This window comes from Echiichthys vipera, assembly GCF_963691815.1.
Source record: "Echiichthys vipera genome assembly, chromosome: 14".
NCBI lineage: Eukaryota > Metazoa > Chordata > Actinopteri > Perciformes > Trachinidae > Echiichthys > Echiichthys vipera.
The window spans coordinates 26,256,208-26,281,122 of record NC_139839.1 but is presented as its reverse complement, the minus strand read 5'-3'; the positions used below and the strand labels follow the sequence as shown (position 1 = coordinate 26,281,122).

The 24,915-nt window shown below is 40.6% G+C and overlaps 1 protein-coding gene across 1 annotated transcript; it reads left to right on the top strand.

Annotated features, from left to right (window-relative positions):
* Positions 1 to 2,143: 2,143 nt before the first annotated feature.
* On the top strand, positions 2,144 to 10,907 carry tmem218 (transmembrane protein 218). The gene is made up of 3 exons (XM_083926398.1): positions 2,144 to 2,566; positions 3,930 to 4,032; positions 10,355 to 10,907. Exons 1-3 carry the CDS (start codon positions 2,457 to 2,459, stop codon positions 10,487 to 10,489), a joined length of 348 nt encoding a protein of 115 aa, XP_083782524.1. The 5' UTR covers positions 2,144 to 2,456; the 3' UTR covers positions 10,490 to 10,907.
* Positions 10,908 to 24,915: the final 14,008 nt, after the last annotated feature.

Below are 24,915 nucleotides of genomic sequence, written 5' to 3'. Positions count from 1 at the left end.
ACACACACACACACACACACACACACACACACACACACACACACACACAGATTTATATTGAGACCAAAAATGTCCTTCTTTATCTGGATGGGGCCAGCTGAAAATGGCAGAAGAACTTGATGTCAGAAGAACAGAACTGTGTTGAATATCAAAAGCAACACTTTATCTAAGTTTTGGAGCCAAGCCATCTGACCCAATTGGCTACATGCACGATGGGATCTGATCACATCACCCCCAACGTCGATTTGGGCCAGGGTCATTCCCTATTTCCTCCACCCCTACTTCTGGCCCTGTTAGTCAGACCACACCCATCTTTGAACTCGGCCTTCATTTTGTTCTCAACTAAAAACCTGTGAAGTTTTGTAACTGTATCTTGCACGGTTTGGACACTATCGCAGTGATAGAATCTGTCCACAGAAAGAAGGACAGAAATATAAACGCCTGGGAAAAAATACTCAAAACCGCCTCTGTGTTAGTTCCTGTTACAGTAGTAATGCCAGGACCACATTTTGCCATGATGACACACACACACACACACACATACACACACACACACACACACACACACACACACACACACACGCACACACACACACACACACACACACACACACACACACACACACACACACACACACACACACATTATTTATATGATTGGCATGCAGCCTTATTTTGTATTTGAATAATATTTGTACTTCACGGAAGCCCAGTAGCCTGTTTTCTATATTAGTACCTACCAAGACCACACATGAGTATGATACCAGACAGGTCTTAAGCTGTCGTCTCAGACTACAAAGACCTAGGACAAATGCACTGAAAAGAACTGTATTGTACAGAGCTATTGTGTTGTTGTATTACTGGAAAGGACTTCCGTACTGCCTCATTCTTAAGTGTACGAAATCAGGATTTAGAAGGGAATTGAAAAAAAGCTGTTTTGAGTGAAGAAATTAGGTTAGATTCAGTTGACTGATGTCTGTAAAGCTGCAGAGTGCCTTATTTTGTATTTTTAGTTTAAACTTGTACAGAGACAGCTCTGAATGAGCTGATCTCTGAATGTGCCTGTGTATGTGTGGGCAGATGTGTGCGTACGCATGTGCAGGTGCTTGTACTGTGTATGTATAAACTTGTACTGTGCATGCATGGTGCATGTGGATGTATATATGCATACTTTATATGTGCCTGTAGGAATTCAATATCTGTGAGTGGGTGTGTTTATCATGTATGCATACGTTATGGATGTATACATATACTCAGATTTGACAAGTCATCTAAGCCACTGGTTCTCAAACTGTGGTACTTGTACCACTGGTGGTAAGGAAACATTAATTACTAAATAAATACAATAATATCAAACTACTACAATATTTCAAAAGAAAATACTTAACTAATTTAAAAATAAGTTTAGCATTTCCTGTAAAATTTGTTTTTCAAAGTGAGTCACTGGCTAAACTGTGATGGCAGAGAGTGAGCAGAGGTAAAATGATTGGTTTAAAAACACTGCAATCGTGGCTGCAAATGGGAACTATCAGGAAGAGAATATTTACAGCAGTCCTTCTGAAATTGACGTCCTGGCTGAAGACAGTCAACAATAAATAATCTTCTGATGAGGAATCAACCTTCCTGTCCGTAGCTGAATAGTGTTGGCCTACGCTGCTGTATTTGAACGGTCTTAGTGGTGGAACTGGAGGGCACCTGATATTTTCTGAGGTGGTACTTCATGTACAAAGTTTAAAAAACCACTGGTCTAAGCATTTTTATTTCATGATCTGAGTTTTTTTAATGGGAATAATAGAATTGCTTGTTTTTTTGTTTGTTTTATTTTGTATTTTCTATCCAATAAACACGAAATAATTATATGGTGATACTATAGAATAAACCCCACTTAATAAAGAATAAATAAATAAAGGAAAAGGTCTTTAAGCAGTGTTCCTTTAAGAATGGTCAAATACCGAATAGTTTTGCTGTCGTATGGTCAAAAGTCAGAAGAGCTGATGTTTGCCTCTGCTGGAGCTCGTGCTGTTAGGATTTTCAGTAACGTTGTTTATGATTGGCCCGTCTTGAGTTCATGTATCCAATCAAATTCCAACTTGCTGTTACCAGGAAGCAGGAGACGCGATGGAGAGAAACAGTGGAGAGATAATCCATGCCTATCCTTTGAACTGATCAGTTCTTTAGAAATGACAGAAAACGATTCTTTTGAGGGGAGGAAAGCGTGTCGAACACCATAAGTGACATCTCTCAGTCAGCACGATGCAACTGTCGGTCTCAGCAAGGCAGAACAAGGCGAGCAGCGACCGCTAACACCCAACGGACGGTTGGAGTTCCCGCTAATGTAGCTAACGGTAGCAGAGGCGAACTTGTTGGCTGCAGTAGTATCAGTAATGTTCCAGTGATATTTCAGCCACTGCACTGACTAACGGGAGCTAACTACCTTGGAACGGTTGTGAACAACGATGGCAAACACCGTGTTGGAGGTCGGCACGGGCGTGTTCGTCATTGCGATCGTGTGGATCGCAGCTCTTGTGTTTGGGACGATGCTGCTGAGAGCATCGGGATCTGCAAAGTGAGTGAGAACAGCACCTCCACACAAACCGGTCCCAAAGTCACCGCATAAAGCGATGGAGAGGAGCCCAGATGGCTCACCGTTTATTTCTCTGTGACTGGGAGTCAGTCAGGGGCGTATTCCCTCTACATTTCCTCAACTTTAACGTTTGTTTGCCTGTTGGCCAAAGCACACACCCCCTGGAACATACAAATCAATTAAATTTTATTTATAGTGCCAAATCATGACAAAAGTTATCTCAGGACACTTTACAGAGTAGGTAAAGACCACACTCTATGACTTATTTACATAGACCCAACAATTCCCCCGTAGAGTACGATGGCAACAAAAACCTTCTCTATAACAGACAGGAACGTCAGACAGACCCAGCTCTGTGGAGGACGGACATCTGTCTGCACCGGTTGGGGAGGAAGAAAAGAGAGAAGAGAGAAAAGAGAGAGAGAAAAGACGGACAGATGGACAGAGACAGACAGAGAGACTTCCAGTTACTATAATAATATCTATATTAATGTGAATATGACTTATTTTCTATCTTTACATACACAACTTAAACCTTGGCATTAGTCAGGGTTCCTTAAAACACACACTATTTTATTTTTTTATAAAATACAATATAAAATGTTTCATAATTTGAAGTGGTGTGTTTAAGGCAGGAAAAATGTTTGCATATTGAGAAACTCGACACAGAAATGTAGTTGAATAAAGTGTCAAGTGGAAGAGTGGTGCAGTTAGGAGTCGATTTCTAGAAAAGAAAAAATTTAACTATTTATGTATTTTAACTTTGGGCCTGATTTTACACAGAAATGTTGCAACTCTTTTTTTTGCCACCTAAACAGTTTGCTGATCTATCAGGATAGACACCCAGATAGACCAGCAAAACTAACTGTCTTGACTTCTTACCTAAGTTATATGAAACAATGAATTGTATCCACATGCTGCTGTACTAATTGATTGCTGGAACCATGCACATCCAATCCCTGCTGATTAATAATCGTGCAACGACAACAGACCCGGATACTATTAAAGTCAGTAAATGTTTATGTCTGTGTAGAATGCAGCGTGAGACCAAACACTTGTTTAAGGTGCAATTACAGTAAAGTTTAAATGGGGTGAACCATGGAGCTATTTACTTGATTGGAAAGTTAACAACTTTTTGAAAATGCAATAAAGAATGCCATTGTTTTGATTGGTATTTGTCTTTTTACTGACATTATCCTTAGATAACCCTGCGTTTACTGCGATTCTTACCACAAATCAGCACTTGTTTTAACTGTGTGTGTGTTTGTGTGCGTGTGCGCGTGTGCGTGTGTGCGTGTTTGCGTGTGTGTGTGTGTGTGCGCGCTTGTGTCTTGTGTCTTGCCAGGTTAGGCGTGATCCCCATATTCTTACTGGCTCTCACCATCACTTTAGTGCTGGTGTTTTTCCCTCGCAGCCCAGAGACAACTCCCCCTTTCAAAGAGATGGAGGTGAGCTGCACTCACACCCCCATGTTAGTTTATTCACATCGATGGGCTTTTGCATTGTCACTGACTTATATTCATATCTAATGTCTTGCCTACAGTATGAATGGATATACTTTTTACTGTGTACCTTGTCAAATGACATGCACATTTTCTTTTACTTGCACCAAAAAGGTTTTTTTAACTGCTCCACTTGGTGGATTTGTCCTTCTCTGCACCTCCGCCTTGTCTGCAGCGGGATTGCTGACATTTCAATTTAGTTAGGAAATTATGAAAGTTATAACAGAATTGTTCTAACGTTCCCTTTAATTTATGTCCAATATTGTACAGTAATAATAATAATAACAAATTTAAATTTCAGCAAACCTCTAAAGAAAAAGTAAAAATGTTTTTTAGTTGCCCTTGCTTGTACAGTTATGTACAGTGAAACTACTTGTTAATTGTAACCATGAACATGGACATTTTGAGTGATTCCATGCACTTCAGCAGACCTATTATACATTTTTTTTATCATGTTAGAACTTCTTTGGAGATGTCGCATATCGAGCAAGACTTATTAAATATATGATGTTTAATATAATGTTGGCCGCTCCACATACAGGTTCCATAACAGCACACATAGACACAATCCAAGCGGCGGCAGGCTTGACTAAGTTTTCTCAGCCGATGACCGCTGCTGTTGTGCTGTCTTGTCTGTCCTTGCAGTGTGTGTATGGTTTATGTGTAAACATGTAAGTGTGAGGTACTTAGCATAGTCAGTGTATTTTGAGTTTTAGAGTACACTATATTTAGAATATCTAAATATCCCTTCACAGCTTTACTTTGCCATCAGACAGCCCTTTCCTTTGGCAACTGTGCTGTGCACTGTTATTCTGAACTTTCCCTTTAATATGCTGAGTTGGCATTTCAATACATGGCGAGGCAACTTAGTGTCAAAGTGCCTTTGAGTATTTTGAAAAGGGCTTTATATAAAAAATGTATTATTATTAAACTTGCAACTATCAGTATAAAATCTAAATCAGTGTTACTGGAACCATGTGGTATTAATATTGCAGTATACCATATACTCTAGTTGGAAGGAACAGCAGGCCGAGGATGTTTTCAGTTTGGTTGGGAGGCTATTTGGCTTTCATTACTACCAAATATTTTGGGTACAGAGACCGCTGAGTGAAAAGGAAGATTCAGGGCCCACAAACAGACGGCTTACTTAAGCTGTATGGCCATCTTTTGTGCTACCAAAAATGCATTATGAAACATTTAAGAACAGTAAATGAAATAAAGTAGTCATACTTGTCAATAACTATGTTAGAACTTATGTTAGAAGATCTTAAAAGGTAATACATATTTTTTTATGTTTATTTGTGTGTGTGTTTGTACGGGCCAGATGCCAAAAGGCAAAGCTCAGGTACGGTGAGTTCATTCCTTTTATTTGTACTGATTGAGGGTATACAGTAGGCTGTATGTAGGCTTGAGGCAGGTGAAAATAAACAGCCTATCCTAAATAAAAGCCTAACTCGGATATGAGCCTATATCCACGGTGTTGTATGCCTGTAAATAGGATGTGTCACTGTGTGTGCACGCCTGTGTATGTGCTTGTCATAAAGGGCTGTTCTGCTTTATCTCAGTCCAACAGCAACACAGAACAAATAACTCCCCCATGTTGCCTCTGGGTCGTGCCAATAAGCTGGCCAGATCTGCCAAGCAAGCTGCCGCCCCATAGAAATAGCGGAGCAGAGCCCGGCCCCGGCTCGCTCACATTTTATAGCCTTTGTGCAAAGACCAGCAACAGAGAGGTAGCAAAATGTGACTTCCCTTGGTTTCTGAACACAGCTTATGGGTAAGATCAATCCATGGGCACTTCAGAAATGGAATCCAGTGTTTAAAGAAGTCACATATAAAATCACTTGTAATAATTACGTCTTATAATACAAGCAAAAATGAGCACATTACCTTTTTTCTGCACAATTGAATATATTTATCTCTTGCTTATTTTAAAGAGTAGTTTACAATAGAGTAAACTTTTCATGTGGAAACTGCCTCTGTCCACAGCAGCTTCTGTGTCAGTTGTGCTGTCTGCTTCTCCAAACTGGCAGCGTGCTAACCTTCATCTACTGTAGGTAACACACTGACTGTGGATAGCCTCATACAATCAGATATCAAAATAGCCGAACTATCCCTTTAAGGTGGGCTGACCTTAATGTGGACCAGTTGCTCTCATTTTATGTAGAGCTGATGTCTTCCGCTCGATCGTCTGTTTGATATGCTCTTGTCCCACCAACTTCATGAAGCATTAGTTGCATTTGTTGAGCCCACTTGATGGAGCTCTTGGTTTATTGAAAAAAAGGCTCAATAAATAATTCAGTGAGCTTTCAAGCCGTTATTAAACAGAGAGCTCCATCTAGTGGACTCAGAAAATAACGAATATGGTCCATATCACTTGAAGCATCATTTGCCGATCACTAGATGTTAGATATCAGAGCAAGTGCTCCAGTTTAGTTTGAATTCCTGACGCTAACCACAGGCTCTCCTTGTTAAACCCAGCCACCACAGCGGAGCGTCACAGTTGGGCTACCCAGTGCAATGACAAGTGAAGCTAAAGGGTCCTGACAAAACAGCCGTAGACCTACGTGATGAGTTGGATTGCTTTTTGGGTCAGGTAATGTGAAAACAAGACAGCGAGGTGTGTAGTATGAGTAGTACAGCGAACTGATGACTTTTTGTGGGAACTTTATTTTTAGTGACAAGTTGCTCTTTTTGCTGTTTTAATTCTTATTTTAATGCAAAAATTTGTACATGAGCAGGAATGGAGCACAGTTTGTAAGGGAGAGCAGGGTGGTGATCTCAATATTGATCAAAATAATTGGGATTATCATTTTAGCCATATCGGTGCAGCCCTACATATATATGATCATAAACAGTATTTGTATAAAGGTGAAAACTCATGTGAAGGTGAAGAGCTGCTTTACCGGATGACAGCCAGTGACGGCTTGTGTTCAGTTCACATTTTACAAGTCGACTCGTATCACAGAGAGATAATGTACATGGATGGGTGTGTTTTCCACTCTGTGTGGATGTGTGCAGACTGTGTAAGAAATGTATAATCTCTTGCTGTTAAACAAAAGTAAAATATCATAGTGCCAATTAGACCAGTCCCAGACTAGGGGTGGGGGTGGTTTATACTAGACCGCCCTCCTCCCACCTGCCCCCAGCCCGTCTGCCAGATACCACCCGTGCGCTCGATGGCAAATTAATAAAACATGGCCGACACTTTGGGCTCCTGCTTGCTGTGTAATTGGCAAATTAAAAAGTGAGATGTGTTAAATGCATCCATAAGAGACGGCATACATCATCCCTACCTCTCCTAGACACTGCGTGCATACGGTGACGTAAAAGTGTGTGAAATTCAAAGTAGTGTGCACGTCAGGTGTCTAGGCGGTGCTGTGAAGCACTGCAACACAACAGCACCCAGAGCTGGTGCATGCTTAGAAATGGAAACAGTCCCCGTTTTTGTTTTTGTTTTCCTGAACTCTGCACATGGATGTTACGTAAACACGTACATTGACGTGAGCAGATCAGAGCACACTTTAGTGTTTTTACCTTTCTACACGGAAACGCAACTCTGGAGCCTTTTTAACATTTCCACTCTGGAAGGTGGTTTCACTTATTTGCATTTTTAAGTCCCAAAAACGCTGTGGCCATCTAAACGGAAGGCATATCTGATAAAATATTTGGTCACCCACAAGCGTTGTTGTGTCAACAGGGCCAGAGTCAGCAGAAGGACTGATACTCATTGGTAATATGTGGCTTTAGGACGTTTTCTCAGCTTGTATTGTGTCAGTATTCAATGGGTGGTTCATGATCTAAATATCGACACAGACCCAAAGTCAGTGAAGGGGTGATTACATGTATCAATGGCAACTTTATGAACTCCAGCAACACCTGTGCCATTCTATAGGATCTGTTTCTCCTCCAAGTCATGCACCCTGTTTGCTTCAGACCTGTCGACGCATTACTCAGGCTAGCTGCAATGTTGTGTCCCTGCTGATCATATTTTTAGATAAAGAACCACAGGATCAGAGACTAACCAACCCTCCAGAATCAGGATCATTTTTCAGCAGTTGTGAGGGAACAGTGAACAAACATGCTGTGTCTTCAAATACACTGCTGCATAGGTTATTCCCTGAACATACAGGTCTCATTCCTATAGGAACCAATAACCACCACATGGCTATGTCATACAAGTGGTCACTAATTATAGATGCTGCATAGCAAGGATGCTCCCTCTCCCACTCATTTAGATAACAAGAAACTGTAAGAACACATTACTTCTTAAGTGGAGAAATTAATACACTGACTTTATTATTAGGCTTTTGCAATGTTAAATACATTCTCTAGGTTTTTTAAAATTACGATTGTGTAATTATAAGGACTAAGAGGCAGTATTGAATGTGCATCACTCAAATCTGGCTGATCTCTTAAAGTGAAAATCAAGTTTTTAATCCAATTAACATGTCTGTATGGTGTTTTTTATATACTACAAGACAAATATCATGAGCACAATGAGCAGTCAATACCATGGCTGAGTTTTTGAACCATAAAAACTGCAGCCTACCACTGACTGTTTATGAATTCTGGATTCAGACAGCCAGGGTTTCATAGATCACATACCTAAGGAACCAATCACCTTAACTTGTATGCTATGGCATTCCATAGCACAAAGGGCTGTTGCAATTCCTTCCCATGGTCTTTTTCAGCACTTATATACATCAAATAAGCCATAAAGACTTTTTTAACCTCTAATACTGCTCAAAATAACAGCAAACCTCTGCAGCAGCATGAGAAGAGTCCCTACACAGAAAACAACGCACCAACAAAGTAGTTAGTGAACCTAGAGTTTATTAAAAGAGTGTTTTGAGCGGCGGCCGGTGGCTGAGTGGTTAGAGCAGTCGCCCCATGTAAAGCGGACTGGTCTGTATCAGCACAAATACAAATCCAGTACAGTCCTCATTAAGTGTTGTGTTGTTAATGTTCATTTTAACCAAATAGTAAAACTAGCTGTAAAAAGTAAACTGTGATCTCTAATGCAAATTGAGTGCTTTCAGAAGAGGACATGATTCTTCTTCTGTATCTTTCTGCCATTTAGGACCCAAAATGTACCACACATAGTTTGTTTGAGTTGGCTTTGAGGTCTCTCTCACTTTGACAACAGATGAAAGGGTTGGTGCAGCTCTGCTGAATGCAGCACAGAGTTAGGCAATTTATCAGTCAGGATTATCTCAAATTAAATCTAACAGAGCATCCATGTAGCCAAATTTCTCTCAAAGCCCACAGTTGTCAGCAGTTTACCAGTTATTCACAAAAAGGAAGGCAGCTCAAACGTAACCTTTGGCAAAGTTATCTCTCAGTATGTCTTTTAATACTTTATTGTCATGGTATCTTGTCATACATGACCCATTTATGTAAACTAGACCTTAAGGTGAGTAGATGTAACACCCAGTGATTGCCTTAGTCCAAATGACAATGTTAGTTAAAAATGGGTAATACCAATATTTACCATACAGATTTAGGTTATTACACTGTTTTGAAATAGTCCATACATATAGCATTGAATTCATACAAAAACATTGTTCTATGAAAGTCTGGCTACTATTATTCCATAAACCCATACTTTTTTTTTTGGTTTATGCACCTTCTGAGCAGTATGACAATGCAAACAGGAAACACAGACCAATGAAAAATGATATGCACTCACGGAAGAAGAACAATAAATAAATAAATAAATAAAAGCAAACAGGAACAAGAAAACAAAAGAAAACTGTGGGGGGGGGGGGAGTACAGGACCCTACTTAAACTAAGTGTGTCCAAGCACTGGGGCTGCAGGTAGGCACCAGTCACTTTACGTCCTACAGCAGCATGAGTGGGCATGCTCACTGCTTGCTATCTAAAACCCCGTATTAGAAATACTGAATGAGTGTCTGTTAAAGCTTCCAGTTTGCACGCTCATATCTATTCAACTCCTGGCGATCAATTATTCTGCATTGTCTACATGTTAGGAATGTAGAAAAATAATAATTATAATTATTGTAGATATGTTGTTCTGTCCATGTGCATGTGTGTGTGTCTGTATACAGGATGCCCATTCACAGCGTCACATAATGCCTCATATCACTCTGCTTCTACACAAAGCCTCTGTGAAGGCCCTCTCCTGACACCTAGTGGCCAAAAGAGGAAATGCAGAATTTAAGAACAGCAATGAAAAAAAAAAAGCTAGTGTGTTCAGCTACAAAGGACTCCTAACAGTGCACAGATTCACTTCTTCTCTCCGCAGATAGTGGACACTTTGTTCGTCGGACGCTACATTTTGCTGGCGTTGGTGAGTGCCACCTTTCTGGTGGTCTTCTTCATGCTGCTCCCCTTTCATTTCCTGGAACCAGTGTATGCCAAGGCCTTAAGAACACACTAGAGCTGCCGGGGACAGAGCTGGCACCGGGATCACATCGCTGATGTACACAACTTAAGACAAGCGGGGCAGAGGGGAGCGGCCCCCCTTCCATGTGGAAACCCACTACAGACTGCAGCCCAAACAGAAACAGCAGGAGAGCCCGTGTTTTCTTTATGGCCAACTGTTTGCAGGTTATTGACTGTTTATGTACAACCAACAGAAAAGAGAGATCCTACAGTGCTTCTGTTTTCTATATTTTGTATAATTTGATACATATTTAATTTTATATTTTTAATGTCCACAGTAAACTGGTCAACCAGCATTGAAGTATTCCCTCCAGCTTTTATGAAAACATGAAATATTGACATTACCACACTGATTTTATCCAGTTATGGTGTTAGAGACAGAACGTGACGCGCATGTAACCCAGGATGAGTCAGTGGGCTGAATGCGTCTTACATGACGTCTCATTTACAGGTGTCTGAAGCCTGGAGACGGCATCTGTGGCTCTTCAACTGACCGACTTGTGTCAAACAGTGTTCATATAATGAATTCAATAAAGGATACCTTTAGCACACTCATGGATTTGTAATTCTTTAGTGACCGAGTGTCAGTAATATCACACAGAAAAACATGACACAAAGAAGATGACATTTGTTTTGCTAAACATTTTTATTCAGTGTTTTATTAATATGCGTAAGTGAGAAAATGACACGTGATACTCGTTTTAACAAATAGATTTTTCCGGTTCCCCAGGTTGTTTTTTACTGAAATGTTGAAAATGATTAAAAATTGCAAATTTTGCAGTTGGTGTCGGGTGTCGACAGATATTCTAGAAACACTTCCATCACACTCAGTGGTCAAACGATCAGCTGAGACACGAGTGGATGGGTCTGTCTGTACTGTCATCCAAAAATGAAGCAAGTGAATTCTGACTGCCAACAAACCAAAATAAATAAAATAGACGTTTTTATTGGTACTTCTAATCCACTTGGCTAATCTTAGCCTTAAATAATAAGGCTTTAATTCATGGTACCAGAAAAGCATTGTGATTACACACAGTCATTTTGATATCATAAAGTCACGTAGACGCAACTATAAGTACATAAACTTCAAGACTGTGCCTCCATCTGCATTTAAAGAACAGCAACGAGTGAGCAGGTCCTCATTATTCTGAAACTGAACAGATCAATAAATACTGTGGGTAAGAGGAAGAATTGGTTGTGTTTCGTGACACACTCATTTCAATATAAAGGCTCATGTGCTTTACAGTTGGTTTATCTTTATTTAAGCAATGTTCGCAGTCCTTTGATCTTGATGAGCCATTTTCTGACTCAGTTATATGGATTTAATATTAAAAGTATATCAATCTTTTTAGGGTCACAGCTGTGAACAGTTAAACCTGTGTGTTGACCACCAACACTGGTGGGGCTCATTGTCCTCGTGGTGTGGACCAGCCTTCACTCTTTAATGTCTCATCAGAAAAGTCTGGTAGTCCTAAAAACCCTCATCCTACCATCATATGTAACATACAAGGACTACTGTGAAAAAACTACCATAGGAAAGTGTTCACTTACTGTATTTCTCCTCAAAACATTATTAATTATGTTATTCATTTAATTTAAAAAAAAAATATATATATATATATATATATATATAAAATATTATCTTAGGAAAGTTATAGTTAATTTGCATATTCTGTAAAACATACTTTTCTGCAGATTGCAGCTTTTATCCTAAGCACAGTACACAGTAGTACTTAAAGGCTTATTAATGCATTGGTATTATTAAAAACAGAACATTATATTAACTCATTAGAAAACAATGAATTGAGGAAGTCGTGAAAAATTTGAGTGATAGAATAAAGCACTTGCAAGATATGAGAGTCAGTTTACCTGCAGGCTACCCAGCTGGTAGGATGAGGGTTTACTTTTCCATAACACTGCCAAAAGAAAAAAACACTTCCTATGCAGGGAAATGTCTCTGTACCTCTGAAGTTCACACTTCACACTTTAGTTCATAAAAGAGGAAATTGACAAAATGACAACTTGCCATTTGAATGGGGGTTATGTGAGCTTTAGAGGTGCTGGTAGGTGGATATGTTACCTTTGGACAGTCAGTCGTCTGTTTCCCTCTGCTTCCAGTCTTTATGCAGAGGTAAGTCAGTGTCTTATTCACTGTACAACATCAATCTTCCCAACAAACTCACGGCCAGAGAGCAAATAGCACATTTCAAGAAATGTCGCCCTATTTCTTTAAGCACTTTTGGAAACAAGCCGCCAGCTCTTCCAACTTGTAGGTACATCATTGGAATATGATTATTATTAAATGAGGATCGGGCAGGTGATTTATATACGGCCGGGCATGCTTTGGATTGCAACTCTGTCAAACATCTCCATTTCCTTCACAGCAAATGTAACACTTATAGATTTCTCTGTTATTTAGACGCAACGTGTATCATTGTGTTTCGCTATTGTGCCTTGCTATTCTTCATTTTGGTTATGCGTTTTGCCAACCGTTGAATCATATCCTGTAGTGTGTTGTCAGCACTTTGACAAACACAGTGCTGCATTCACATGGTTATGATGTGGATTCCATGGGGTATAAATAAGCAGAAGATTCCACAGAGAGTAATGAGCTTTTGCAGTCTAGAGGCTCAATTATAAACACTTGCCCCCCTCCCACCTCCATTTTAAAAGTGTGAAGCCCGAGGAGACGTGGAGTGGAATTCCAACCAGGATGATGAAAGAGAATCTAATGAATCAAAACCAATCCTATTAGTTACAGCCCACATCTCCATACTGTGGTCCTTTTTCTGCACAACAATCCACCGCATGATTTCACACAAGCCAGGGAACTGGGGGATTTCAGCAGGGTGGGACAGGGGATCTAAAACCTTTCAACCTGGAGAGACTTGTTGCCTGTAATTGACCGCATGATTACCGCAGAAAAACATGATCCTAGCCCCGCCAGAAAGTGGCACTGAGGAAGGAGCCAAGTAAAGTGCACTGAAACTGAAGGAGATGTTCAGCGAGATCCGATTTTCAAGACACGTATGGGTTCCATCATTTTGACTTATCAATAAATTAGAGAACATTCAGCTGCAGTTTATATGTCAGGGTCACACTGAAAAAGATGTTTGCATCACTTCCTTGCTGTCTTGAAGTCTGCACCTTCAAGGTCTCTGAATCCCTGGAGTCTGCGTCGAGAAGATCCGGCGGTATTCCTTGGTTTATTCTCTCGTTCTCACACATTCTCCCACTCTTACTCACCTTTTTAATCTTCCTCTCTCCCCCATCTTACTCTCTCCCTCCATCCTTTCCTCATTTTAATTTTTGTCTCTGGGGAGTGGGAAAATGAGCAGAACAAAGCATGTGGGGGTTTGAGGATCATTTGGGACTTGGAGACAAAGTCTTTGTGGCGCAGCCAGCTGGACATATAAAGAGACGGGGGCGGGCGAGGTAGAGAAAGGGGGAGCGATGCAAGGGCAAAGAGGTGTGAGCAGAAAGCTCAGGGTGCTTGGTTTTCAAACTGCGGAGGGGACGGGGTGTGCTCCTCTCCTCCTCCTCTCCTTCATTCAGATTCATTCAAGCAGAACTTCTGGCTTGCCGTTCACATCCTCAGCCCTCCATTTGTGACATGGACACTGTCACCGCCCAACCCAGCTCCCACAGCGCTGAATATCCATTAAAGATTTCGGGCAAAGTTGGTGCACTTATCCCTAAAGAATGTGTTTCAGTTCATGTTAAATCAAGCAGACGGCAATGTTTGCAGTCCTTTCAAAAAGTTTGGTAAATAAAACTTTGATGAGTGCTCCATGGGGTAAAACTTAACGTGAAGGAGTTCATTTTAAATCCTTATAGGCATGGATTAAAAAAAAAGGTTTATTTGCCAACAAGTGGATGTTTGGCAAACCTGATGACATTAGAGTTCACTGGCTGGGTATTTCACTGAGCTGTGAAAGAGTTGGTGATAGAACGTGGAAATAGACCAGGGCCTTGTCACCCGAGCAACAAACTATGCAGCCTTGGAGCCAAGAAGAGTTTTTTCTCAGCGCTGCCTGTCGTGCTCTATTATGCACTTTTGTGTATAGCCAGTGGATGCTATCATTGCAACACACACTAGGGGGGCAAAATCCCCAATCTGAGATCCTGGTGTTGCCTTAGCCTTTTACCTCTCTCTCTCTCAGGAAGGAATTACCCTAAAGCTCTGCCTCCCTGTTGGAAGATGATTAGAGATTAGAGGTCAGGTCGCTCACCAATAGCCCTCTGCTGCTTGGACAGGACACCCCATTGCGGGCCGAAAGCTCGCCCCTGGGGGGTTCTATTTTGACGGTTGTGAAGACATGATTGAATATTGGCCAGGCTTAGAAAGGCAATGGTTACACCGATCAAAGAAAATGTTCACAATAGTTGAACATGGGTGGCCACAGTGATGTACAGAGCACACTCTAGTATTTTAGCTTTTGGATTGACCATTGTTATGTACAGTTTGCACAGGAGAGCATCACCATCAAAAGTGAAGTGATTTAGAAATATGACTTAATACTCCTAAAAATGAGATAAACATGTTAATATCTTTCAGCACCACTGTTGAAATATGCCAGTATAGCATCATTATCACTGCTGCCAACACTGAAGAAAACATTCACAATTTTGCAATTTACAGTAACAGTCAAGTGCCCAGAACACTGAAATAGATTTGGTTTGCTGCTCATTCCTCCTGTTTATCCTGCTCAGTAACAGATTCCCTCCTAATGAACTTCCAGTGTAAGTGATGGGGATCCGTACCGTGCCCAAGTACCCTAAAGCACGGGGGCACGCTACGGATGGACAGTGTTAGTGCGCCCTGAATCTACTGTCTGCAAAAATGTATATTCCAAAGGTTAGCTGAAACAAATAAGAGGCTTCAGCAGTCTGTGTTCAGCATGTGGATGTGGTAAGTCACCAGTCTCACCTTGAGGGTGAGCAAGACTTGCTCACCATGCTGCAAGTTCCACTTCCTGGCTGATCAGTCATATCAATCCTTTTGCCTGGCCTAGGACTTCAGCATGTTCTCAGGTCAGATTAACACCTTGAAACGTGAGAATAGAGTTGGAGTTAAGAGAAGACTAAAAAAACGATGATAAATTAAAAATCAAACAGAAATCGAAATCATCCTGTGAATCGTCGCTGTCGGGCAGAAACCTTTTATGTCCAGTAGGGGCGGCAGTAGCTCAGTCCATAGGTGACTTGGCTGGGATCCGGTTCGAGTCCCTGTGTGGACCATGAATGGAGCATGGACTGTTGGCTGGAGAGGTGCCAGTTCATCTCCTGGGCACTGCCGAGGTGCTGTTGAGCAAGGCACCGAAACCCCCAACTGCTCCCTGGTCACTGGCAGCCCCCTCACTCTAACGTCTCTACATTAATTGCATGTATATAGGTGCTGTTTGTGCATGTGTGTATTTTGGGCCTGTGTGTGTGTAACATGTATAACAATAATAGAGTGAAAAAATCTAATTTCACCGTTGCGGGACTAATAAAGGAATTCTTCTTCTTCTAAACGGTCATTTTTCAGGAAATAACATTTTTTTTGTATTTTTAAAACATTAAGTCTGCATAGTCAAAGTTGGTATTGTGACTTTATATATGATCATATATTGTTAGATATCCTTATATTATAAATATTTAACAACAATCAAACTCAGATGGACTTATGAGGTTTTTGACCGGCGAATATGGAGATACGTGCGTCACCTTCCATTATCAGCAGTTTACAGCGTACAAAGTTTAGTGGAGCTTTGTGTGCACTGTTTTTCTGGAATTGAACACATTGGACCAAAGTAGAGGTCTAAATTTTGCGGCATGCCCGCGGGACCTACAGGTCCCTTACAGTTTTTTGGTTTTCATAAAGTGGCTGGCGGTCAGAGAGAGCGTGCTTTAGTTTAAATTTTTCCTTGTTTACACAGAGTGATCGTCTCTGACTTTATTAGCCTGACCATGTCTAACACCCTGTCTAAACAGTGAGCATGTCAGATGTCTTTTACTTGCTTGTCTCGGACAGAAACGCTTTAATTTCGTGGGTTCGGGGGTCCAGGGCTCATGTTGTTTCTCACGGCAACATGACCTGAATTGTGTGATTTGTGTCAGGACAGTAACCTCATCATCAGCGGGCTGGTTGTGGGTCAGAACCTGACGGGTTGTGAGTTTGCGACTAACTGGCTCATCTTTTTAGCTCATTTACTATTTATTGGCTAATTGTATTAGCCAGTTAGTCAACTCTCCTGGTAAAGTAACTGCCAGCTCCAGCACTTCCTTCCTAATGCAGAGGGGGTGGAGCTACGAGGTTTTGTCGTCAGTTTGAGGATCCATTGGACTTCGAGTTTTATTCACAACCTTTTTTGAATACTTTCAATTGGTTAAAACTTTATAAAAACCCACACACGTGAAGCACGACCAATAGAAAATATTTATGAAAAAATTAAAAAGTCAAAAATGGAGATACAAGATTTCCGCGGCAGTATGCAGACTTACTGGCGTGTCTTACAAATACACTACATGGAACAGAGGCATCGTTATTCCGCCTGCTGTGTAAATAAGGTGTTTCCTTTATATGGTGAAAATATGTAAATAATGCTACTTCCCTTTAAACAATATATATTTTTTTAGGCTACACATAATGTGAATGGATGCCACAGTCTATATTAATATTTAAATTGTTAACTGTTTCGAATTGCAGTACAACAAGGTCTAACTACTTCAGCAATTAGATTACAACATGTGTGATGTGTTTGTTTAATTCTTTTAAGAATAAATTTAAGCTACACCATCTTTCTTACGACTTACTTTGTCCCTTTGGGTTCAAGTTCCAGCAGCTGTTCATTCTGTTGCTACAATATCATTATTGATTTTTCCTGATTCTCTGTGTGGAAAAAAAAGGAGGCCTACACAGGTTTTCAGCATCGTCGCATCTGTTGTAGTCTGAACACAGTGTGGATGCAACTAAACACAGATGTATCGTATTTGTTTTTATTTTGGTTTTCTTAGTAAAAACAAAGAATTAAAAAATGTGTGGTGCTAATGTTCATATAACGCCACACTTTGGACCCCTCCTCCTGCTGTGACTCCTTCTTGCTGCAGCTTTCCAGCAGTGTAGATGCATGAGGTCAACGTCATTGTTTTGCAATGAACTGTCAGAAAAACCGGCATCGGTAAAGGAACTGAAAAGCTGGAGGCAAACAGCTTCTGTTAATGTGGGAAGTGTGTTTGAACTTACAAGGCACTTGTTTTATTTAAGTGGAGTGGATTATATTATTTTTCTCTGTTATTCATTAAATTTCATTAGAGTTTATTAGACTTCATTTCAGGACCATCGCAGAACGATACACAGTACCTGTGGTTTGCATGCCAGTATTTGATATTATGACGTCATATTTATTGGGCTTTAAATATTTTGAGACAAACTGTGAAAGGGAAACTTCAACTTTTATCAGGGGGGCAAATATTTGTGTTGGAGGGCCAGATTCGGCCCACAGGCCGCTATTTGCTTACTACTGATCTATGCAACCTCTTCAACTGTATGCATACATTCAACAACATACAGAGCATCATTGCTGTCCATAGACTCTGTCCTCAGTCCACTCAGAAAAGTTCCAAATAGTTATTTTTCATCAACATGTGAAAAAAAATGTTGTAAGCAAAGCCAATCAAAAGGATATTATTATGAAAGACTGATTACATGAACACAAGCAAATGACCCTGGTTTCAGTTGCAGTGAGGGGCCTGTAATTGGGGGTGTACAGGAGCTGGTGCGACAGAAAAATCGCCAAAGCCTCAAACTATCTACGGGAACCCCATTTGTTTTTGTTTAAAATGCAGAGCCAATCAGAAATGTAATCTCTGTACACTCTGGGAGTCCACTCAAACCAGACAAACTGACTGTGTTGGAAATTAAAGCAGAACATTCTGACAAGGTTGACTTGCTCTGCTTCTTATGGGTGAGCCAAGATGATGTATGAGACTCATACTGTGCAGACAGGCAGCTACAAATTTGCTTGGCTAGTTGACTGGTGGGAGGTTGGGTAGTGAGTGGGGGGGCTTGAGTTGTCACATTAAAGCAACACAGTGAAAGAAAGAGAAGCCTTTGTACCCATTTAGTCTTTTCTGAGGCTGTTATTTGTCAGAAGAAAAACATTCTTCTGCTCCGATCATTTCCATGGGAGCATGTGAAGTGAAAATGAATACTGAAAATTGCACTTTGCGCAGGAGAAAGGAATGTTCATCTTTTTTGACTACGAAAACACTAATCTCATATCTTTCCTGGTGTTGTTTCATATATTCTTTGCTCAGTTTATGTGAAATAATTTTAATTTAATTGTTTAATTAAGGATTTAATATTCATCTTGTACAATGCTCTACATTGTCAAAAACTGTTCTTCTGCGTTTGATCAGTCACATGGGAGACACTTGATTAATGGAACTGATCTGACTTGGGAAAACAGGCCTCTCTGTGTTACCTCCCCCTTATTTCAACCTCCTCTCGCCTCCCTCCTCCCAGAGACTGAGCCTTGTTTTCTACTCCCCCTTATCCCATGCAGAATGAATGGCACAGATGTTGTTGGACAAGACAGTACCCCTTGGTCCCCTTTCCCTCACTACTCGCTCAGCATGAGGTCTGAAACTTGTTTTTTGATCATTGTTTCCCCCCAACTTCTCCCTCCACGGGAGGATACGAGGACCCAAAGAGGAGGGAGATGGGGAGACCGAGCGCAGCCAAATTAAAGAGGGAGGGAAGAGGAGCACACAGCCATGTTTAAGGAATATGGAGAAAACTGTTTAACTACATAACAAGTGGTGCGTAGGACAGGTCCCAGGGTGAATGGTCGTGGTGTTAGGGAGTTCAGATTTGGAGTATGGATGGTACAGTTGAGCTGCAGTAGGGGTTCGGGTCTTGCATCCAGGAAGTGTTGACTAAAGATGAGGGTCGGTGCATGGCTTCTCTGGGTGTCCTGCTTCTGCACCTGGGCAGAGTACTCGCAGAGGTGCCAGTGCCATGACATCTGTCCAACAGAGTCAGGACTTGACAAGAGGTCAAAGAGTCGGGTCAAGGAGCATGTTCGTCACGGCGTCGGACACCAGCACACGCCTCACAGGATCAGGCCACACCGCAAAAAAGGTGAGCCCATAACCCACACAACGTCTCGGACTGGAGGCATGCCACTGCTTCATGCTGCAGATGAGCTGACGTGTCGTCATGCAGGCTGTGCATTTAGCTGTAAAGGAAGGCAACGATGTAATAACAATGTTTAAGAGCTAGGATCAGCTGATTAAGTCATTGAGTCATTTCATTTCATGTAGAAAATGATTTTAAAATATAAAAACTTCCTCATTTTTTTGCGCCCCACAGACACCACTGCTGTTTAAGTAAAACAATCATTATGATAACAAAATTAGACATTTTGCACTTTAAAATATTGTTTTTTCTTCTTCCTCTGACTTTAATGAAATCCTGGATGTTGAAACGTTTTGAAGTAAGTCCTCTCTGTTACAAACTGAGCTAGCACATTGGATCAAAGTGACAAAATACATTAATGACCATGGCACAGAGCATCGAACACTGAATAAAGAAATTTCATAGTTTATGGACATCTATGTATGGCCATATAAATCCCCTTTGTTCACTAAAGAGTGATTCACCGACAAAGAAATATACATTTAAACTGATTTGAGATTTGTGAGGGGTGGAGCTGGTCAAAGCACCGTCAACAAGTTTCACACATATAGAAAACACTGTATAAACATCATATTTACAAGCAGTTATTATATTATTAGAAAAATTCTGAATAATTGACCCAATAAAAAAGGGTTAAGTGTGTTTTGGTGTAAAGGCCATAGCCTACATCAGGATTCAACTGCCTCAGAGGAAACACAGCATTTTATGACAAATAAAATTCTATTGTGTAAAAGATTTCACAATTGTTCAAATTTACATGTCCCTTTGGTGTTAGTGCCATAGGGAAACCATCCACTTACAGCTGTTATTATTATAAAATAATAATTAAAAAAGTGTTAACAGTGATTCACTCACTTGTTGAGATTCAATTGTATGTGTAGGACAGTCCAAGTATTCAGAGATGGATTATTCAACAAATTGATTAGAATTTAGAGAACGTGTTGGAATGTAATGACAGTGTGTCTGAAAGAAAAAGGTATTGCATACAATCAACAATCAACGTAATTTTGGCCTCCCTAGTCTTCAATTAGTTAGGTTGACTCTCTAAGGAAAAAGAGCTGCAGCGCGAAACAACATAGGATACACTTAAGCTTAAAGCAGTCATTAATGCTGACAGCCACGCTTGATTCCTTTACAAAACACACTTGAATTACACTCTGAATTTACTCTGAAGTCACTTTTTACCACATTCCTCACTATAGCTGACACTTTCTTTCTTTTTCTTATTCCATCCCGCTCTCCACGCCCATTCCAATACTTCTGCTGACCTTTGCTCCACAGCCTCAAAGAGGTCCCTTCCCTCGGCACGTCTCAGTCCGGCACCATTCCCATGGGTTGTGTTTAGCCAGGACTCATCCTTCATCCTCTCTAAACCTTTTGTTGCAGACTGAAAGCTGGCCGATGCCGGGGCCATCAAACCCAACTTGTTGGATCAATATAAACATCCATCACTTAGCCCTGGGCCTTTCTGGGCCTCACAATGAACAGCTCACTAAACAATGCTTCATTTATGTGAGCCATTGGAAGGAATGAACTAGCGGCAGTTCACTTATTTCTCAGTTGCCCTTGCTTTGCCGTGATGGATCTTGGAAGTAACTTGTTGTTTTTTTTTTTTTATCCTTTCCAGAGTTACATTTCAGCTAAATTGCATTCCTTGCATTACTTACTTGCTTACTCACTTTTCCTTACTTAAAATCTGTTCTGAATTAGTCTGGAAGAAGTCTGGAATTGGGACTCAACGTTAGTATTTTTATTTACACAGTTCAAGTAAATTTCTTTCCAATTCAGTGGTTTCTGACACAAATACAAAGTGCTTACTAACAGTTCAAATACTTTGTGCACTTTGCACTTGGGAGAGATACATAATGTCTTTCTATTGTTTAGAGACATGAGGGGCTCTGAACTTCCTGCTTCCTGCCAGTGTTGACTGAGTTGCTGTCAAAAACAAATGAAAAAACAGCCAACGTGTGACAGTGGCTCAGGTTTAGACCGTTAGAATGAATGTGTCCACTATAGCCATTTGTATTCATTTTGATTTGATAACTGAGAAAATACACAATAATGAAGTCATCAGTAATAATAATCAATACTGAAGCCTCACTCAGAGTCTGCTGTGTAGAAAGTTCTTCTCATTCACCCAACCTGAATAAAATAGAGCTGCAATAAGTCGACTCATCCATTTGTCAATCTATGAAAAAATAACTGATGATCTGTAACAGTAATTTCTCAGTTTTATATCATATTAAACTGAATATATTTGGGTTTTTCACTGACAAAACGACTGATACAGACATTTAAGACATCTCCTTGGAGTTTGACAAACTGGATTGGACATTCTACACTAATTTCTGACATTTTATTAAAAAATTATTCAGCGATGAATCACAAAAATATATGTAATTGGTTGCACAAACACGTCTGGAAAAACGCCATATTAGGGTCAGACTGTTCTAGAGATATGTGACTTGTGGAAAATGGGTCCAATCTTTACTTATATTGTAGTTGTAGTGTAGTTATATTCTGTACGTTTGTCATCTAGGTAATTGTCTTTTAAGTTTCTATCCATCAAAGAGTGAGTTAAAACAATGGTGATTGATCAGATGACCCACTAATGAAAGCACTTGTATTTGCTGCTTTGCCCAGTAATACGTAATGAGTTTCCCCACAGACACTCAAATGCAGCACTCTATTAGTGAGGCTTTTTACATCAGTCTGCAGCAGTTGGTCTGCCCAGGTGGAGCTAGTCACTGAAGCGTACGCTGGGTTTGATTGTAATCAGAGTCAGGCTTGTAGTAAGAGCAATAGTATAATTGGAACGTGTGTGTGTGTATGGATTTAAAAGGGGAACATAACGGTAACAGTGTTACCTGCTCATTTAATTTCTTGCTTCCAGACAGCGATGCTGGGTGGTGGCGCCCTAAATGTGTGCTGATATCAAGTGTTACCATTTGCAGAGGCGACTCGTGTGAAGCAATGCTTGCAGACAGTCATTGTTCTGTTGTAAGGGGACATGTTTTCTGAGACAAAATCCGGGGACATTTTTGGTTCAGAGGCGTAAAAACCTCCAAAACATGTATTTTTTTGTCTTTGGAAAACGAAAACACTGACACTGCCCTTACCATTCATAAAGCAGTTTCTCTCACCATATTTATCCTAAATTGCAAAGGAATTGATTAACAATGCGTTTTTTTCCTTTGATCAAAGTAGTTGAGATCAAGAACATCAATATCAGCAGTGGTAAACAGGTATCAGCCACTCCACCCAAACTAAGGCCTCCTCCTTACACCAGATGATTTTCACAAGATTTGGGGAAGAGTTTTAAATGGAAAATGTCACAGTTCATGTTGAATGACAACCTGGGGTCTATGGTTTTAGGAAACTAAACTGGATATTATATGGAGCCGACCCATTTTGAAAGGAAGACTTTATAAACTTTTGGTACATCCTGCTGCTACTAGAATATTATTCTAAAGATTTTTTAGCTCTAAGCATTTGAACCATGCTAATGTGACTGGATGAAGATGTCCTGTCAGAGCAACTCAGCTCAAGAATACACACAATGAAGAGATGGGTCTGTCACACACAGTAACACACAGTGACTTAGATAATTGACTTTAATCTGACTTTGGGAACTAGTAACATGTTAGACTAGCCTACTGGTTACTGAAACACAGGAGTCAGATTAGAGTAGTGTTACTAAGTAGGCTAACATGTTAGTGGCATCACTGGTAATCACTGACACTGACAGGCTGACACAAGTTTGTGATGAATAGTTTATAATAAGTTTTATTTAATGACAAGTACAACTAAGTCTAAGGAGCTAGAGTGACACTGAAATGTCATAATAATAAAACTGTGTGTCGTAGAGTAAAGTCAGTGATAGTTCTGCTGTGTGTACTATAGCTGGATGAATGAATGTGTAACCTTCAGGAGGCCCACATGTACTTTTACTGCAGTGAAACATCAGAGAATACAACGATGAGCGATGTGTATCAGGTTCTCTCCAAGCTCCAGGATCAAAGCAGGAGAAGGCTTTTTTTCCTTTGCATATGATCACAATATTCCAAGTTATATAGAAATGAAAATACCAGAAATATGGGCAATCTAGATGGGCCTTCTGCTCTGAGCTCTGGGCTGGAGACGCTTGTTCTGGCTTTAGCCTGGGCGAGTCGTAGGGTGCTCAACTAAACGTGTCGTTTGGTCAACATTTACGTTATTTCATTTTCCTATATTCCATTTTTGGATCCTTCAGTCACAGTGAAAACCGGGGACATTTCCGGGGACAGCAGTAGCTGGGGACAGGTCACTGAAGAGGGGGACTTCTGGTCACCCTGTTTGTTAACTTTTTCTCCCCCTCATCACTGTCACTGCCAAAAGCTCAAATGTCCAGGGTTGTAGTTCCTCCAACTTGCTCATAGTGATTGATATTTACTTGGCTGGGAGGTGTTGCATATATATATATATATATATATATGCATATATATATATATATATATATATATATATATATATATATATATATATATATATATATCTTAGGTATTATGGTATTATATATATAATTCACCTGCACAGCTGATTCTCTGTCCATCTGTCCGTCTTTTATCTCTTTCTCTCTCCTTTTTTTCCTCCCCAACTGGTGCAGACAGATGTCCGTCCTCCACAGAGCTGGGTCTGTCCCAGTTCCTGCCTGTTATAGGGAAGGTTTTTTAACGCCACTGTGTACTCAATGGGGGAATTGTTGGGTCTATGTAAATCATAAACAAGTCATAGAGTGTGGTCTTTACCTACTCTGTAAAGTGTCCTGAGATAACTTTTGTTATGATTTGGCACTATAAATAAAATTGAATTGAATATAGGGGAAACACTGGACTCTTCATTCCCAGGACCACTCTGTTGAGCTCTGTTGGGCTTCTAGCCTAATCATTTGTCCTAAAATTGTCTATAAATGAAATCAAAGTTTAAAATGTGGGAGGAGAGTAGTCTGAATTGGGTTCTGGAGCTGTGCCCCACCTCATACATTGCACTCATCTGCCAGCCACGGGCTATTCCAAGTCAGTGAGCGTCACATCCACATATTAGCTTCTCCTGCGACCAGTGCTCACGGGGACCTATGGTTTCTGTTTACCCGTTCACCCCGTCAGGTGATACCCTGCTAGGGTAACCGTTGGCTCCTGTCTCAGACCTTCCCCGAGGTAAAGTGGTCGGGTGACGAGCACCCAGCATGTGACCTCTAC

Bases quoted from the DNA above. Each gene is read 5' to 3' on its own strand.
- tmem218 (XM_083926398.1), top strand. From the start codon at position 2,457: ATGGCAAACACCGTGTTGGAGGTCGGCACGGGCGTGTTCGTCATTGCG. The intron at 2,567-3,929 runs GTGAGTGAGAAC...GTGTCTTGCCAG, and splicing joins AGAGCATCGGGATCTGCAAA to GTTAGGCGTGATCCCCATAT. The intron at 4,033-10,354 runs GTGAGCTGCACT...TTCTCTCCGCAG, and splicing joins CCCCTTTCAAAGAGATGGAG to ATAGTGGACACTTTGTTCGT.